Source organism: Polistes fuscatus, unplaced genomic scaffold, assembly GCF_010416935.1.
Source record: "Polistes fuscatus isolate 324 unplaced genomic scaffold, CU_Pfus_HIC Scaffold2, whole genome shotgun sequence".
NCBI lineage: Eukaryota > Metazoa > Arthropoda > Insecta > Hymenoptera > Vespidae > Polistes > Polistes fuscatus.
Genome location: NW_025113096.1, coordinates 16,226,191 through 16,242,922, shown reverse-complemented (window position 1 = coordinate 16,242,922; position 16,732 = coordinate 16,226,191). Strand labels below are relative to the sequence as shown.

The 16,732-nt window shown below is 28.7% G+C and overlaps 6 protein-coding genes across 8 annotated transcripts; 4 read left to right on the top strand and 2 right to left on the bottom strand.

Moving 5' to 3' along the window:
• The first annotated feature begins 107 nt into the window (after window positions 1-107).
• Window positions 108-1,653, top strand: LOC122516034 (zinc finger HIT domain-containing protein 2). Its single transcript, XM_043633549.1, has 4 exons — window positions 108-232; window positions 344-644; window positions 703-975; window positions 1,062-1,653. The coding sequence occupies exons 1-4, from the start codon at window positions 189-191 to the stop codon at window positions 1,593-1,595; spliced, it is 1,152 nt and encodes a 383-aa protein (XP_043489484.1). The 5' UTR covers window positions 108-188; the 3' UTR covers window positions 1,596-1,653.
• Window positions 1,654-1,700: 47 nt separating this feature from the next.
• LOC122516035 lies at window positions 1,701-3,606 on the top strand. 2 transcript variants are annotated; one of them, XM_043633552.1, is made up of 4 exons: window positions 1,701-1,923; window positions 2,006-2,145; window positions 2,209-2,513; window positions 3,519-3,606. In XM_043633552.1, the coding sequence occupies exons 1-4, from the start codon at window positions 1,789-1,791 to the stop codon at window positions 3,524-3,526; spliced, it is 588 nt and encodes a 195-aa protein (XP_043489487.1). In that variant the 5' UTR covers window positions 1,701-1,788; the 3' UTR covers window positions 3,527-3,606. The 2 variants fall into 2 exon arrangements, with proteins under 2 accessions (XP_043489487.1, XP_043489486.1); XM_043633551.1 differs by lacking the exon at window positions 3,519-3,606 and having other exon boundaries at window positions 2,209-2,536.
• Window positions 2,687-6,541, top strand: LOC122516033 (extensin). 2 transcript variants are annotated; one of them, XM_043633547.1, is made up of 7 exons: window positions 2,687-3,248; window positions 3,502-3,657; window positions 3,769-3,845; window positions 3,931-4,021; window positions 4,102-4,312; window positions 4,398-5,785; window positions 5,882-6,541. In XM_043633547.1, the coding sequence occupies exons 2-7, from the start codon at window positions 3,598-3,600 to the stop codon at window positions 6,089-6,091; spliced, it is 2,037 nt and encodes a 678-aa protein (XP_043489482.1). In that variant the 5' UTR covers window positions 2,687-3,248; window positions 3,502-3,597; the 3' UTR covers window positions 6,092-6,541. The 2 variants fall into 2 exon arrangements, with proteins under 2 accessions (XP_043489482.1, XP_043489483.1); XM_043633548.1 differs by having other exon boundaries at window positions 2,688-3,657; window positions 3,931-4,012.
• A 378-nt stretch (window positions 6,542-6,919) lies between these two features.
• On the bottom strand, window positions 6,920-9,566 carry LOC122516032 (protein O-glucosyltransferase 2-like). Its single transcript, XM_043633546.1, has 7 exons — window positions 9,065-9,566; window positions 8,633-8,844; window positions 8,360-8,571; window positions 8,048-8,292; window positions 7,636-7,873; window positions 7,178-7,477; window positions 6,920-7,044 (listed from the first exon to the last, which is right to left on the bottom strand). Exons 1-7 carry the CDS (start codon window positions 9,247-9,249, stop codon window positions 6,925-6,927), a joined length of 1,512 nt encoding a protein of 503 aa, XP_043489481.1. The 5' UTR covers window positions 9,250-9,566; the 3' UTR covers window positions 6,920-6,924.
• A 116-nt stretch (window positions 9,567-9,682) lies between these two features.
• Window positions 9,683-15,189, top strand: LOC122516106 (cilia- and flagella-associated protein 65). The gene is made up of 19 exons (XM_043633677.1): window positions 9,683-9,816; window positions 9,927-10,146; window positions 10,247-10,512; window positions 10,583-10,865; window positions 10,924-11,124; window positions 11,196-11,400; window positions 11,477-11,713; window positions 11,782-12,010; window positions 12,073-12,429; window positions 12,522-12,598; window positions 12,686-12,716; window positions 12,750-12,956; window positions 13,026-13,241; window positions 13,404-13,592; window positions 13,676-13,926; window positions 14,005-14,257; window positions 14,341-14,561; window positions 14,626-14,794; window positions 14,853-15,189. Exons 1-19 carry the CDS (start codon window positions 9,709-9,711, stop codon window positions 15,042-15,044), a joined length of 3,912 nt encoding a protein of 1,303 aa, XP_043489612.1. The 5' UTR covers window positions 9,683-9,708; the 3' UTR covers window positions 15,045-15,189.
• Window positions 15,058-16,460, bottom strand: LOC122516165 (tRNA (guanine-N(7)-)-methyltransferase). Its single transcript, XM_043633756.1, has 6 exons — window positions 16,336-16,460; window positions 16,110-16,252; window positions 15,734-15,918; window positions 15,543-15,656; window positions 15,335-15,436; window positions 15,058-15,254 (listed from the first exon to the last, which is right to left on the bottom strand). The coding sequence occupies exons 1-6, from the start codon at window positions 16,419-16,421 to the stop codon at window positions 15,117-15,119; spliced, it is 768 nt and encodes a 255-aa protein (XP_043489691.1). The 5' UTR covers window positions 16,422-16,460; the 3' UTR covers window positions 15,058-15,116.
• Between the last annotated feature and the right edge of the window lie 272 nt (window positions 16,461-16,732).

Here is a 16,732-nt window from a genome sequence, read left to right as displayed (position 1 = left end):
AATTAATTTTGTATTATTATTTAAAGCACAGTGGCGCCTCCCTTTTTTGGTTCATCTTAGAACGCATCAAATCATCACCTACCCTCTATCATATAAATATAAATAAGGATTGTTTTTCATCTAATTTATGTGATTACAAAATTATAATTAAAAGTGATGAAGATTTAAAATAACATAATTAAACAATCATGGATTCTATGAATGAAAATGACAACACAAAATATTGTAAATTGTAAGTATATTAAAAAAAACAATTATTTTAGTTTAATATAAATGAATGAAAAATTTTTAACCTATTTATATTTACATTTACATATTTAGCAATAATCTTTGATAATTACAGATGCAATGAAAAAATCAAAAATTATAATTGTCCAAGATGTGGTATAGGTTATTGTAGTTTAAATTGCTATAAATCTGAAAGACATTTGGATTGTACAGAAAGTTTTTACAAGCAATGTGTCGAAGAAGAACTTAAATCTTTGCAAAATGATCCTGAAACTAAACTAAAAATGTTTGATATTTTTAAGAGATTGAACGAACAAGATTTAGAAAATGATACGTTTGATAGTGAAGATAAAGAATTAGATTTGAATGATGAGCTAGACTCGGATGATGAACTAGACTCAGATGATGAAACAGATGTAAGTTATTATTTATAGGTCGATAGATGTATAAAATTTATATAGATGTTTCTTTTAGTTACCTGATTTGGAAGAAAGATTAAAGAACATTAATTTGGATATGCCGGATGAAATATGGGCGGTATTAAACAACGACGAGAAACAACAATTTAAAGCTTTAGTCAAAAGCGGAGAAGCTTCTACATTATTGCCACCATGGATACCATGGTGGATAACTTACAGAAAGTCATTGATAGAAAGTTTGGACGCGATAGAAGAAAATGAAGAAAGTAATAAACATAAAGCAAAATATCCAGAAATAATAGATGTTCCACCGTTTAACAAACAGAAAGTAATATTACGATGTATATATAAATTATTTGACGTTGTTTCTTTTCATAATTTTATAATGTAAATTTTGTATTTTTCAACATTCAGGTGGTTTCATCAAAAATATTAAGTTCTACTATCATTAACGTAATTTACGCTTATGCGTATGTAGCACTTTATTACAACGGTGACTACTTAAGCCTTTCAGAAGAAGCTACTAATATTTTTCTTAGTATCTGCGACAGCATGAGAATAAACAAAACATTTGATAATGAATTATCTGCACTTTACTCTGTTAAAGAAAATATTATGAAAATAGAATATTTACCCAAAGACGATCAGACGTTAATAAACTTTGTAGAAGCTAGTATTTTTATAATGAAACATCCAGAAAAAGAACAAGATACTTCGCATACTTGTGCTGCTCTTTCCGAGCTTTGGCGATTGTTAACAAGTGCACGAAAGGAAATCAAAGTTAATAAACATAAAACAATAGAAGAAAAAAATTTTTCAAAAAAATTTACCCAACATAATGAAATACAAAATTATAACTTATCAAGAAAAATGTTATTTGCGTGCACGAAAAAATTAGAATTTTATGTATCATGGATCAAATCTTATGGCAAAGATGTATTCACATGAAATATATCAATTTTTGTAACAATTAAATAAATTCTATTACATATGCCACACACAAAAATTTATCTAGTAATAATTAATGTCATTTTTGTTTCATACATATAAAGAACCTAAAGAACATAACCTAAAAACCGGCATTAATTATTACTATACCTGAAGTAGCGTTCTAAAGGAAGACAAATGTTCATATTTAAGAATGTCAAACAAGAATATAAGTGATGGTGAATCTTCAAGTTCAGAGGATGAAATAATTAAAAAGGCTTTAGAAGAAGCAGCAGACATTAGTTTTTTGAAGTCCAATTTATTCGACGCTCAAATTACAAAAGATTCTGTAATTAATAAAATTTCTAACCTATTTTACTTTCATTGGGGTTATATATTAGTTATATTTTAGTAATATTCCTTTATTTTAGGAAAATCAAGAAAGGTTAAATAATATAAATGCAAAATCATTGAGAAAAGATTTAGAGAAAAAAGATAATTTTTGTAATTTTGGAGTGACTTTGACGTTTAAAGCTTTCGTTGCCAAAAAATTAGATGATTTATTGGAAAGGTAAATAATAAAGGTAAATGAAAATCTTGTACACGAACATTTATTACTGTATTTTTTTTTTAGGACGGTGCAGTGGGATAGCAAAACTAATTCAAGAACCACTATTCAAGATAATAATAAAGATAAATTGAACAAGAACAATGGTATAAAACTTTTGAACTCTTCGACAATTCTATTAACAGCTGAAGATGAAGTTGAGGAATTAAATAATTATAAAAGAAGAAAGAAAAATGTAGACAAAGTAACAGATAAATCACAATTACAGGAAGCAGCTGTAAATCCAGAATGGATATTATCCAAAGTAGAAACTAAATTTTGGACAGAAAGACATAAAGGAGCAGTTTTTAAATATAAAAAATTAAAAAATGGTACTTTAGTAGAACATAATTAAATTAATTTAATCTTATTTAGTTTTTTTTTTACATAAATATAACAGAAAAAACAAACATAAGTACCAAGGAGATATTTTCATTTTTAATTAACACGGAATTGAAGACTTTCATTCAATTAATTAATTGCAGTCTTCACAAATATATTTAAAAAATTCATATATTTAATTTCCATTAAATATTAGATATTTTTAATTTTAAAATACAATATTTAGAGTCTTAAAATCTTATTGGTCAGAAGATAGCCTCTTGCAAATAAAATCAATCCAATCACGTTAGATTTATCATATGTTCGATTAATCGAATTAATAATCGACTCGTGGAACACGAGTTAACACACAAATTTATATTGCACGTTAACAAAGAAATAAGATAAAATACGTCAAAGTAGGATAAAGAAAACGAATTTTCAATTAAAAATATATTTGTATGTTAAGTTTTATAATAAGGTTCAGTTTTATAATCGATAATCTTTCTCTCTCTTTCTCTCTCTTTCTGATTTTTATGATTTTACCAACCTCAAACAGGGTGCTTTTCGTTAATCGTTTCGATCGCGTTCGAGTAAACTCGAGTGAACTCGACAAAACTCGATACAATTCGATATACATAAGAGTCATCGAAATGGAAAGCACCCATTGTATAATTGTGTAGGTAATAATCTCTTTTAAGAAATTCCAAATATATTATTGGTAAAGAAGTCCGATCTGATGAAACGTAAGTGAAATGTTCAATAATGTTGGAATGAAAGAAATAAAAATAGGAAAAATCTTTAGCGTCTCATCAATCGCAAAAGATTTTTTTTTCTTAAATTTTATTAGAATCATATAATATAGCAAAAAGTTTTACACAGTACACACACATGTATACACATATACACGTATATATAAATATATATATATACGAGAGAATCTTTACGATCATTATAATGATACTGAAAGATCATGTTAATAATAATATCGTTTATTAGTATTTAAATTTACTAAGGGAACTAAACGATACTACAAAGGGGTTGGAAAATTTTATATATTCACGACGATTCAAGGCTAAAACGTAATTTTGTAAAATGTCTGTGACCTTTGCTCAACGCGGCAGACCATCTCTAACGCCAGCACAGATACAAAAGGTAATTTACAATGTTTTACTTTATTTTTACATTATATTTGTTTATATTGAAGTTTATGTCAGTACAAGAAAAATATGAAAATGTTAATTTCTACTATTATTTATTTGTTAGATGCTCGATGAAAACAGTCAACTAATACAGACTATTCAAGAGTATCAAAGTAAAGGCAAACCGCAAGAATGCATACAGTGCGTAAATCTTTTATTAAATCTTTATGTTTAAATAGATTAAGAAAAACATGAATTGGATAACATTTAATTTATTTATTTGTAGGTATCAACAACTGTTGCATCGTAACCTTGTGTATTTGGCATCTATTGCAGATGCTAATCAAAATATACAAGCATTGCTTCCGGTAATATATGTAATTATTATAATTGGTTATAATATTAATATAATTACAAAAGAAGTATAATATTAAGAAGACATTTTGTTCATAATAAGCCGCCACAAGGAATTCCAAATGGACCACAACATCCGATAATCAGTCCACAAGGGCTTCCAAGTGGTCCAGGAAATTCAGCCGGTCCAGGAGCAGATATGCCTCCTAATACGCAACCGACATTACCAATGTCTAATTTTAATCAAGGACAACCTATGACGCAGGGTGGTTATCGAGGACCTGTAATGCCTGGTCAAGGCCCTGCTATTAACAGTATGTTTTTAAGTGTTAAGTTCCTTGTATTTGTATTAAAATATTAAATAATTCTGAATTATTAATTGTACTGTTGTTTGTCTAGGACCTACTGCTGCACCTGGACCTCAACAATATAGAGGCGGTCCTCAATACTCACAACAACCAACACAGCAAGCATATCCTGCTCAATATGCTAATCAAAATCCAGGGTCTAATTATCAAGGACCCCAAGGAGCTGCATATACGCCTGGTCAACCAAATCAATATGGACCACCAAATGCATCTCAGCCACAAGGATATAACACATCTTCACAACCAAATTATGGGCCTCCAACAACAGTAAATAGCTATGGTCCACAACCAGGTTATCCTCCTCCAGGATCAACTCAGCCACCTGCTGGATATGGACCTCCCCCACCAAACCAACAAGGCTATCCTCCTTCTAATACATCTCAACAAAACTTCCAATCTGGTGGTCAACAACAACAAACTGGACAATATGGAAATCCAAGTCCACAACCAAACTATCAACAAGCTCCATCACAACCCCCACCACAAAATGCATACGGAGCTGGTCAACCAGGAACTTATCCTCCACCTTCCTCTCAAGCTTATGCCAATAATGTATCTCCGCAAAACTATCCACCTCCTCCTACATCTAGCACAGCTCAACCCCCACAACCAGGCTCACAGCAAACTTCTGGACCTCAATCCAGTTATGGTAATCAATCAAGTCCTGGTCCTGGTCCAACACAATATGGTCCAGCTTCTACCTCTCCTCCATTTAGTACTGCGGCAGCAAGTGCAGCTAATACATATGCTCAAAGTAGTCAACCAACTAGTACACCATCTGCTTCCACACAAACTTATTCACCAAGTAGTGGTCCACCGCCTACATCTCAAGGTGGAAACTATGCTCCTGTTCCAACGCCTTCTGTTTATCCAGTTCATCAAACGCCTCATCCAAGCTCTCATCCATCACATCCATCTTCACATCAATCGCCAATCGCTAATACATATGTTCAAAGTAGTCAACCAACTAGTACGCCATCCGCTTCCACACAAACTTATTCGCCAAGTAGTGGTCCACCACCAACATCTCAAGGTGGGAATTATGCTCCTGTTGTACCCACATCTTCTGTCTATCCAGTTCATCAAAATCCTCATCCTAACTCTCATCCGAACCATCCACCTTCTCATCAATCACCTCATCAACCTCCTCATACTCCACACCAACCTCCCCATCAACCATCTCATCAACCACCGTCTCATCAACCCTCTCATCAACCTCCTCCACAGTCTCAACAACAATCTCAAAATCCTCCACAATCACAGCAGCAACAATCCCCAAGTCCTGCTTCAAGTGGATTTCAACCATCATCCGGTCCACCCCAGGGTCCTGCACCACCACCGGGACCCCAACCGCAACCAGGATATGGACCTGCAACAACACAAACATATGTCCCACCAACTCCTGGGGGCCAACCACAGGTAATTACTATTTAACTAATAATTTATAATATATATCATACATTTTGATTTGGTTTGTTTCATTATTATATTAAAATAAACAATAATAAATTATAGGTTTACACCCCACATCCGCCACAGGGAGGTCAACATTATGGGCATCCCCAATATCCTCCACAAAGTTATCCACCTCCACCAACAGGACAAGGTTATCCACAATACCCACCACGACCACCCGGTGGACACATGCCTCCTCCACCAGGACCACAAGGACCACCACCACCTAATCAGTATGGAGGATATGGCTATCAACCTCCTCCACAATAGAACAAACTATAGTTAAAAGAAAAGAAAAAACAAACATGAATGTTTTACTCTCTATCTCTGTCTCTGTCTCTATCTCTATCTTTATTTTTATCTCTATATATGAGAAATATTTTTTGTAAAATTTTATTTTTACCGCATTGAGCATACAGAGTATTATTGTTGAATGAAAACATTACTCTCTAATTATTATTCTATATAAAATTAAGAATTTCTTTTCTTCTTTTTCTGTTTTCTTTTTTAAATATTTTTTTTTATACGTTATAATTGATAATTTGTTTTAATGGAAATTAAAATTAGGATTTTTTTTTCTTTAATCTCGTGTTAGTAGATTTTTTGCATTATTGAGTTATTTCTCTCTTGATTATCTTATATAAAAGTAAGTTCAATTAAGATGTATTTTAGATTTTGTACTTGTCATCATTTAATTAAATATTTCAACTTATGAGTTAACGTCATAATATTATTTTGTTTTCAGAATTGAAATGATAATGTTTCTTTCAAGGATGCATGTATAGTTAACTAAAGCTTTTATTCTATTACCAAAAGAAAGAGTATACTTTTTAAAGGAATTTGCAAATAGAAACAACAAATGTATATTCCTCTCTCTCTCTCTAAACTTTAAATTATAAAAGAAATGATAATGTAATTAAAAAAAAAAAAATAAGAGCGCATATATATAGAGTTTATCATCAAATATAATGTAATATAGTAAAAAATAGTGTTTATAAAAACAACCAAAATAAAAGAAATATATTTAGCATCATAAAACATAATAATTATCACAAAATGTGAATAGCTCATATTAAAATGTTTAACACATTGATTAAACAATTTTAAAGTTCATCCTTTAAATTGACATCATCAATATTACATTGACAGGAATGCTGCGGTTGTAAAACTTCCTCCATGTTATTTAAAACCTTGATCTTATTAGTAAGACGTTTACTCCATTCCTAAAAAGAAAATAATAATAATAAAAATAATAATAATAAAAAAAAATAATAATAATAATAATAAAGCATGCTATTTTATTAAAGATAATAAAAATATAGTAAATAATTGGAATAAACGACTCTTCACTCGTACTTGAAGCAGTACGCTGTGGTAACAAATAACATTCAGCGGCAATAGATGATCTCTTGCATATTGTCTAGCAGTTTTAGAAATATTTAAAGCAATTTCATCATTTTCTTTGGCCCATTTAATTTTGTCGACTAAATCGGATAAATCTCTTTTTACGGGTACATAGTGTGTTTCAGGTACCAAATCATTATAAAAATATTCATAATATTTCGATTCTTGTTTCAGTATTAAAGAATCTCCTGCTAGTAAATATGGAAATCTGTACGCTGCTACTGTACCATCAATATTCAACTGATACTTGTGCTAAAGAGATAGAATTGAAATTATAAATAAAATAAACATATTCATATTTTTCTTATATGTAAATATCTCTATGTTAACACACATTTATTAATTTTATAATAATTTTATATATATATATATATATATATATATATATATATATATATAAATATGTTTACCTTAAAAAATTGAAAAAATGAAATGTAACTTTGCGGAGGACCGTATTTGTCAATCTCATTCTTAAAAAAAAAGAAATTAGTAAGAGATACATTGAATAAGTCAGGATGCTTCCTGGAAATGTCTATGAGATTAAGACGTTCTCTACGGGAATCACGACCACGCCAGAATAATTTTTCTATTTTCTTTTCCCATGGGGTATCTATGTTACCTTGCACAGATAGCATATCTAGCATTACTCTTTTAGTGATGCAGCATTCATATCACATAAAAAAGAATTTTAATTAACGTTTGTAATAGTATGAATTATGATGCTGAACTAAGTTATTTCTTTGAAATATTAATTAAACGAGTAAGTATCATTAAAGGAAATAGAATAAAATTATAATTAATTAATTATTAATTGTTTTCTACCTTCCCATAGCTTCCAAAGATGATTGTGTGATATCGTATGTTGGCATAATAATATCTTTTGTATCATTAGACCCACACCATGAAAAAATAGGATAGTTGAGTTCTTTAATTGGAACAAGCGGCCAATCTCCCAAATTAACGAAAAATTCAACATCAGGAAGGACTACTTTGCGTGCAAGTGAAAGCAATATCGCATCCATAAATATTTTAAATCCTATGTGTTGTCCGTAGCATTGCCTATAAATCTAATACAATTAAATTAAAAATCAAACAAAAATGATAGAGTGTTTACAAATAAGAATAAGTGCTTACTCTATTATTTTTGATAACATAATGACAAAGACTAACGCTGTTAGGCTTGTTATATTTCTTAATCAAAGAATTACGTATTTTGTTAAAATCTACACTAACAAAAGGAGTAAGATCAGAAATAATTTGTGTGTAATTATTTGGACAATCATAATCATTCAACCAGTCGTTAAAGTTTATATTTGGACAATAACATTCTTCCTCATACGCAGGACCTAAAAAAATCTTTAATAATTTAAGTCAAAAATAATTTTATATTTCATCCGAATAACATACCCATCATTTCTAATTGTTGTACTAGTAAATCTTTTTTGTTTATTTTTACATTTAAAGTCATATTCATACAAGTGTTATGAAGTTTATAACGGATAATAAAACTACCATCTTTACGGTCTAAAACTTGCGTCCATATATGACATGATTGTTTGTTCCAAGTTTGACCTTGTATTTTAGCGGTAACAATGTCTGCACCAGGTGAAACAGTTAAGCTGCGGCATATGGTTATTAACTATTTTATTCAACAATTTAATTATTTTAATATACAAATAATTAAATTAATCCATTTATTATAATTGATTAATTTTGTTAGAAAAATTGCATAGTAATTTTTCAAGTTAGTTTGTTAGAATATATATAAATTTACAATTATTTAATTAATATAATTTACTAAACATTAAAAAGCTATATAGAAGAAAAATATTTACTAACTTTTGACCATTTGTGTCTACAAGCTGTAAAAAAAAATATCTTGCCCGCATTATTATTTTGTCAGGTTTTAAGCCAGGACCCCAAATTATTGTTTTTGTAAAATCTATTTCAATATCAGATGATAATACGATATTATCCATTTTTTCATAAATAATTAATAATAATATGTACGCTATTAATTTCATTTTTCTGATATTTTTCTATTATTTAATAATTAATAATTTTGAAATACTAAAATATACACTCTTTTCTAACAATTGATTTATCAATTTTTTAATGTTTTTTTCGCGCTATAAATGCCGCGGTTTATTTCACGTGGGTATAAGGGCCAATGAATGAATCCAGAGTTAGTAAACATAATACTTAATATTTATTCAGTATATTTATACACAGATTCAAAGGCTAAGAGGTGTTTCTTATTCTATATCTTGAGATAGTAGTTTTTCTTGCCACTAGTTGATACCACATGCGCTATTAACCTACCCAAAGTCCCTATGCTCTCGCCACATTATCTATAAATGTAGATAGCACTAGTATATGCATATATAAATGGAGCGAATTTTTAAAGATTTCAAACAAGTCAATAATTTATTTTCTTAAATTTTAACACAGGAAAAGGTTGAATAATTTCAATTTAACAAACAATGTCACAATATTGTTGTAGTACTAAAGATATCAAAATAATTGATTTTGGTGAAGTTGAAATGGGTAAAACGATTGTCAAATCAATTGAGATATATAATGAAAGTTGTGTTAGTAATATTTATTATTTCTAATTTTTAATAATATTTCTCTTATCAATTTTCTATATTCTCTCTCTCATAGCTTGGATAATTAAACTAATAGTTTCTATTTATTTCAGAAAGAACAATTTTATGAAGCGCGAAGAGATCCTGTAACTAATCCTATGGATCATGTTTTTAATTTGAAATCGTATACTTGGACTTTGTTGCAGGAACAATGTTTCTCTTGCGAAGTACAATATCGACCTCTTGTACCATCTTCTAGAAATGTGGATTATTTTATTATTACTGGCAATGTTTCTACATATATCAAAATTATTGTTCGTGGAACTTGTATTGGTAAGTGTTAAATAATTGTCTATGATATTTATCGGATGTAATAAATAATGTTTTTTTATAATTAAGATTATATGTATTCATTTATTTATTTATTATTTAGGTCCTGCACTTTCATCATCAGCAAATAAAATTGTATTCAGGTGCTCAAGCAAATATACACTAGTAAAAAAACAGATAAAGTTTTGGAATCATTCGAAAGTAAAAGCTTCATTTATATTCGACATTGATATAAAACATAAATATTTTAAATTAGATATCAAAGAGGATGTAATTAATCCTGGTGACTACAAATACATAACGATCACTTTTACGCCGATTAAAGAAGGAATTTATGTATATCATTTACCATGTTTAATATTGTATCAGGTAAATTAATTGATCATCATTTGTATTATTTATAAAATTAATATAACATGTTATATTTTAATATTTACAGGATCCAATTATTATTAAATTATATGGATTTTCTACATCAGTTTATCAGGAAATCGACATTAAATCAAACTTGGATGAATTTAATTCACAAGCACTAAATGGTTTTGAGGAATATATGAGCGACAGTATTAATATAAAGAAAGGAAATCTAGGATTGGTATCTTTGTCTAACAATTATTTCGATTTTAATCAGATTGATATAAAAAATAAAATAAATAGAAGTCACGAAACTGTTTGTTTTACAAATCATAGCAAAAAGAATTTATTACTCAGGTGGGATCAAGGTAATTTTATTTCAATAGTAAATAATTCTATTACTAGTGAAAAATAAAAATATTTCAGATGATACAGGAGTCTTTAAAATAGAGCCGTGTACAGCAAAAATATGTCCAAACTATTCTGCTTTGTTTGAAATCATTTTTCAACCTAACGAGGAAAACAATTTATATATGAAGCAATTTATCGGGTATTTATTTGATGATGATTTAAACAATCAAGACAAACTTTTTACGGTTCCTTTCTTTACATGTTTACGAGTAATAGGTGAGGTCTATTTAAAAGAGAAAAATAATTTATTTTTAATTATCTAAAAATTATATTTATTATTTTCACAGGGCATTCTTTTCCTGCTAATTCTGCAGGATGGATTCCTCAGTATGAATTACCATCAACTATTATACTACCACCATGTATTCCACCGCTATCAGCTTACACGACATTTGTAATAAAAAAATTTGGCTATTTGCCTTTAATGTTTCGGTTTTTGCCTCCAGCGGATAGCCATTTCATAGTAAAACCAATGTTAGGAATTATTTATGAGTAAGAAATTCTAAAATGACTATTATTCTTAATTACAATCATAAGATCATCAAATAATTGTTTTTTAATATTGTAGGAATTATCAAGTAGTAGTAGTTCAAATATGTCCTGAAATGACGGGAGAGCATATATACATGGAACAATGGGCCATATGTTTTAATGGAAAGAACAAAGATTATATTAGTTTTAAAGGATATGCTGAATACGCAAATATTAGTTTTAATAATAGTACAATAACATTTGCTACAGTACATTTAGATACCCAGAAAAAAGAACCAATACTTATGAGAAATATTACTCGTCACACTATAATGTAATGCGTTATTGAACTTCATCAATGTGAACACATAATTAATTTGTATAATAATAGAAAATTTACAGGTATCAGTTCTTGGATGTGCCATCGCAATTGATCATTCCATATTTAAAGGGCCAGATTTATGCTAACGATATCCTTTCTCAAGAATGGATATTTCATCCTAAAGAATGTGGCGAATATAATTTTGATATTAAATGTATTCTGGTGATCGTACAAAATGGTATACCTGTTGGAACAGAAGTTAGCATAACATTGCACATTACTGGAAAATGCGAAGCTGGTTTACTTGTGGTAATATATATAATATATATTTGTTTAATAATTTATCATATTAATATGATTTATATTTTCAGGCAATACCTAATGAATTAGATTTTGATATACAATCATATGGGAACGAAAAAATAAAGAGTTTTTATCTTTATAACTTCAGTCTCGTGAATATACCTTTCAAAATAATATGTTACCATCGTTCTTGGCCTATTGGATCTATCACACGCGATGTAAAAATATTTCCGCTCTCCGAAACTGTTCTTCCAGGGAAATCAGAAAAAATTACTGTGTCTATTACTCCATACACGCCTGGATTTTACGAAGTGGTAATCGAATATTTGGTGAGAATTAATTCTTGGACGGATGATATCAGTTATATGCAATTACCTCGAAAAATATGCAAAGTTTATTGTAAATGCGAATTACCCACTTTAAAGGTATATACTTATATTAGAGAAGTTTATTATAGTTAGCGAATCTTTTATTTTGAGAAATTTCATTTAGGAATAATTATTATTTTGTACGATAGATTGAAGATATACATTTTTATGGAGTTTGTCCGTCGATAAGCAAAGTTATGTTATGGAAAATAATACAAGTAAATAAGTATGTTGAATCAAATTTATATTTAATTTATATATTATAAAAAAAAGAAATTTTATGTTATTTATCTCTACTAATTTTTATTTCTAGATTGAATGTTGTTTTGAAAAATATATTGCCATATAAAGAAGAATCACGATACATATATTTTCCACCAATGATATTAAATGAAAATCCAATACGTTTAAAATTATATATATCTAATCCTACGTCAGTGAATACTATATGGAATATTCAAAGAAAGAATTTATGTTTCTGTAAACCGATAAGTAAATCACGCGGTCTCTCACTTCGATATACAGACTTTAATTGCATTCACAAGAAAGTATGTTCTATTTATCCACGATCGGGATTTTTAAAGGTAAACAAACAATCGACTAAACTAGTTACATATATCAATTAATATAATTAAATGCATTTTCTTTCAAAGCCAAAAGAAATAGTTGCGATTGAAATAGAATTACGATATATATTATTGGGAAAAACTCAAGTAAAATGGGATTTAAATATTGGATATGAACGTCGTATTATTTTATATATTCAAGTGAATTCTTTATCCGGATCTGAAAAAATACTTCATTTATTTTACAGCCCAGTTGTAAAATTGGAGAATGCTTATTTTGGTAATAAAAAAGCTCAACATCAGGTTAATTATTAAAAGTAATACTTTCTAAATATAGTGGGTGATTTGTTAACAAATATAATCCATTCAAAGACCATGTTCGCAGTTTGAACTATTCGTTAATCGATCACCCGCTGTATTATCTTACTTATAAATATTTTTAAATTAATATTGAATTTTTTTTAGATATGTTGGATTTATAATTATACAAACAATTATTTACCTTATACTCTGGATATTACTAATTTAAATAAAATAAATCAAATCTGTCGTTCAGAAATACTCGCATGTTTGAATCCAGATGGTATTGCGCAGCCACGATCTGTTACACCTCTTATTTTAAAATTTCATCTTAAACAATTTAAAGAGATTAAAGTATCAAAATATCTGACTGTTTTGATATTGTTTTTTAAAATGCACATATTATTTTTAAATAAATATTAATTAAATTTATTCAGGTATATCTTCCTATTACTCTTGGCGATAAACAAACAGAGTTAATAATTTACTGTGAACCTTCTATTGAATATCCGCTTAAAACAACTAAAAAACTTCTACCTAATTTTGACGCTTTCAAATCCGAAGAATTTCCAGTATACTTTTCAACTGACTATATTCAACTATGCATAAGTATGCATAGCCATGTCATTAAAATGATTATGATGTACAATACTACAAAAAGTGATAGATTCGCTTACACGTGGAAAAAGTTTGTAATTACTTTAATTTAAATTTATTTTACACAATTAATATCCAAGTTAAACGAATCATCTTTTATTAATTATAGTGAAAATGTATCAGAGTTATGTGATATAAAAGTTTATCCAAAAGAAGGTGTGATACAACCGAGAAAGCTTCAAAGCGTTCGCGTAATAATTATTACGAAAGGTGTTAATTGTCAAATAGATGTTAGTATAACTTGTGAATTTCTTAACATCACTCAAAGACGAGGTCTTCAAAAAAAAATTTATAAATACAATGATATATGCGAACAATTGAAATCAGAATTTATTTTGACTGAAAAAGGTGAACATTTTCCGGTAAGGAATAATAAGTTTAATAATTATTCCTAAAATATTAAAAATAAAAAAGAAATATTTAATAAATATTTCTTGTATTGTAGAAATTACCACCAAAACCAGAAGGAAAGCTTGAAATATGTTGTAAAACATTGTTCATACTCTGTAACATTTACAATCCAGAAGATATTCTTTTAAGGACTACGTTAAAAGAAGAATTGAAAATGACTCCAATGGATGAACTTCAAATAGAACAAAATAGAAAATTTGTCCACAGTCATGAACACAATAAAATGATACCGTTTATTTTAGAAGGAATGATATGGTAATATATTTCTAATATTATAAATTTTATTAACTAATTAAAATATTTTTATGTATTTTTTTAGGGATATTCTTAACAGTAGAACATTTAAACACACGATTCAAGAACATGTGCTAAGTGGATCGCACTTGTATTATACTCAATTTTTAACTAATCCGTTAGATCGTGAAAAATTAATAACTAAATCGTACATAGCAACACCACGAAAGTTGATTGCATCTATTTTAGAAAAGGTGAGATAATATATTGTTCAATGTTTAATATATTAATTTTATTTTGCAATATCTTTAGATGCTGTTTCTTATAATACACGAAGAGTTTCAATTGGATACTGCACACTTATTTAAAGAAAAAGATATCAGACATATAAGTAATGTAAAAATATTACCCACATTAAAAGTGTGCAAAGAAAATGAAAGGGGTAGCTTTTATGATAACTTAAAGCATCATGCCACAGAATTTAGAATTTCTTTCATAGATTAATTAATCTCACTTGTTTAGGTTTTAATATAAATAAAAAAATTATATTTATTCAAGCAAATACATAATAATGCATCATATGTTGTTTTGTTGTTCTAACATTGGATCTCGAATTCGTTTAAATATAGCTAAAAATTTATTTCCGCTATTTCTTGTCACTTTTTGACCTTCTTCTGTACTTTCATAAAGTTTCTTAACTATGGGATCCGCAGCCTTTAATATACATCAGAATATTTTAAATTATAATTACGATAGAGATGATGAAAGATAAGATTATTCATTAGGATGCTTACCCATTGTTCTTCAGGTACGCTTTCGAATAATGGATGTTCTACGAAATGACGTACCATCCATTCATTTAAAGCTTTTACGTCAGTTATTGTGTATACGATACCCTTTAAATCAAGATTTATTTTTAATTATTATTATTATTATTATTATTATTATTATTATTATTATTACAATACAAATATGTTGTAATGAGATATGATAAGTACTTACACCTTCGGCAAGTACGTATGCATATTCAGCTAGAAGAGTTTTGCTTATTATCCTCCATTTATATTTGGATTTTTTAAAGTGTGGGTCTGGATATAGAAAAAACATCTTCTTTAGCTACAAATCGTAAGAGTTGAAGTTTATTATTACTTCTTTTGATACATAAAGAATCTTGAATTATTTCATTATCATACCTGTCCTTTGAAAAAATAATTAGGTAAATGTTTCATAGCATTAGTCCTTAAGCAAGCTATGTTCTCATATTGTCCTGTGTTTTGAGATCGCAACGCTTCTATGCGATCTTTTACATAATCTAATACTTTAACTCTGATTTCCAGACCGAGTATTAAATTATTAGGGAACATTGGCGATAAAGTAACTATTTTACAAATATATTAATTTGTTTTCTTCGACGGTAAATTTGTAATAAATTAATTGTTTAAGTCCCAGGATTCTTTAGAAAAAACGTGTTGACAAATGTCAAGTGGTGCAACCATGTTGTATCAATTGCACATTGTTTGGGACTCAAACGATTATATACCGTTATGTAAAACGTATGATAAAACTTACCGAGAAGTCCTCCATAACCGCAACCAATATCGGCGAACTCTACATACTTTTTAGGAGTATCCTCTGTATTCTCATTATCATTATCTTTAGAAAAATATTTAGGATAATAAGGACTCCAATCCATTAACTCTGGTTTTAAGGGGCTGTTGTACACATGTAAACAAAGAATGATTTTAAGTAACTAATAATTAAATATAATTGATAATTAACAAAATGAATTCCTTACTATTCTAAACAATGATCTGCAATAGGATTGGAGTGAGCACGTTGTCTATAATGCTTTTTTTGTGGTAATGAAACTGATTTTGACATATTGACACGTATGTATTAATTTTAATATTTACCACGAATTTAATCTTTCTTACAAGAGAATAAAAAGAAAAAGGAACTAAATATTATAATAAAGAAATAATATATTCGAACAATAACAAAGTAATATTCTCGATCATTGACAAACTCGCATAACAATTTTTATGCATTATGAAAGGAATAATACACGTGGTGTGTAGCCGAAATAAACTAGGAAGTAAAAATCAGCTGATAGTAAAGCGTGAAGCGCCTCCTGGTGAATGACGCTTCTGTTCGTTTCACTGCACGAACAGAAGTTCGAGTGAGAGAGCGTG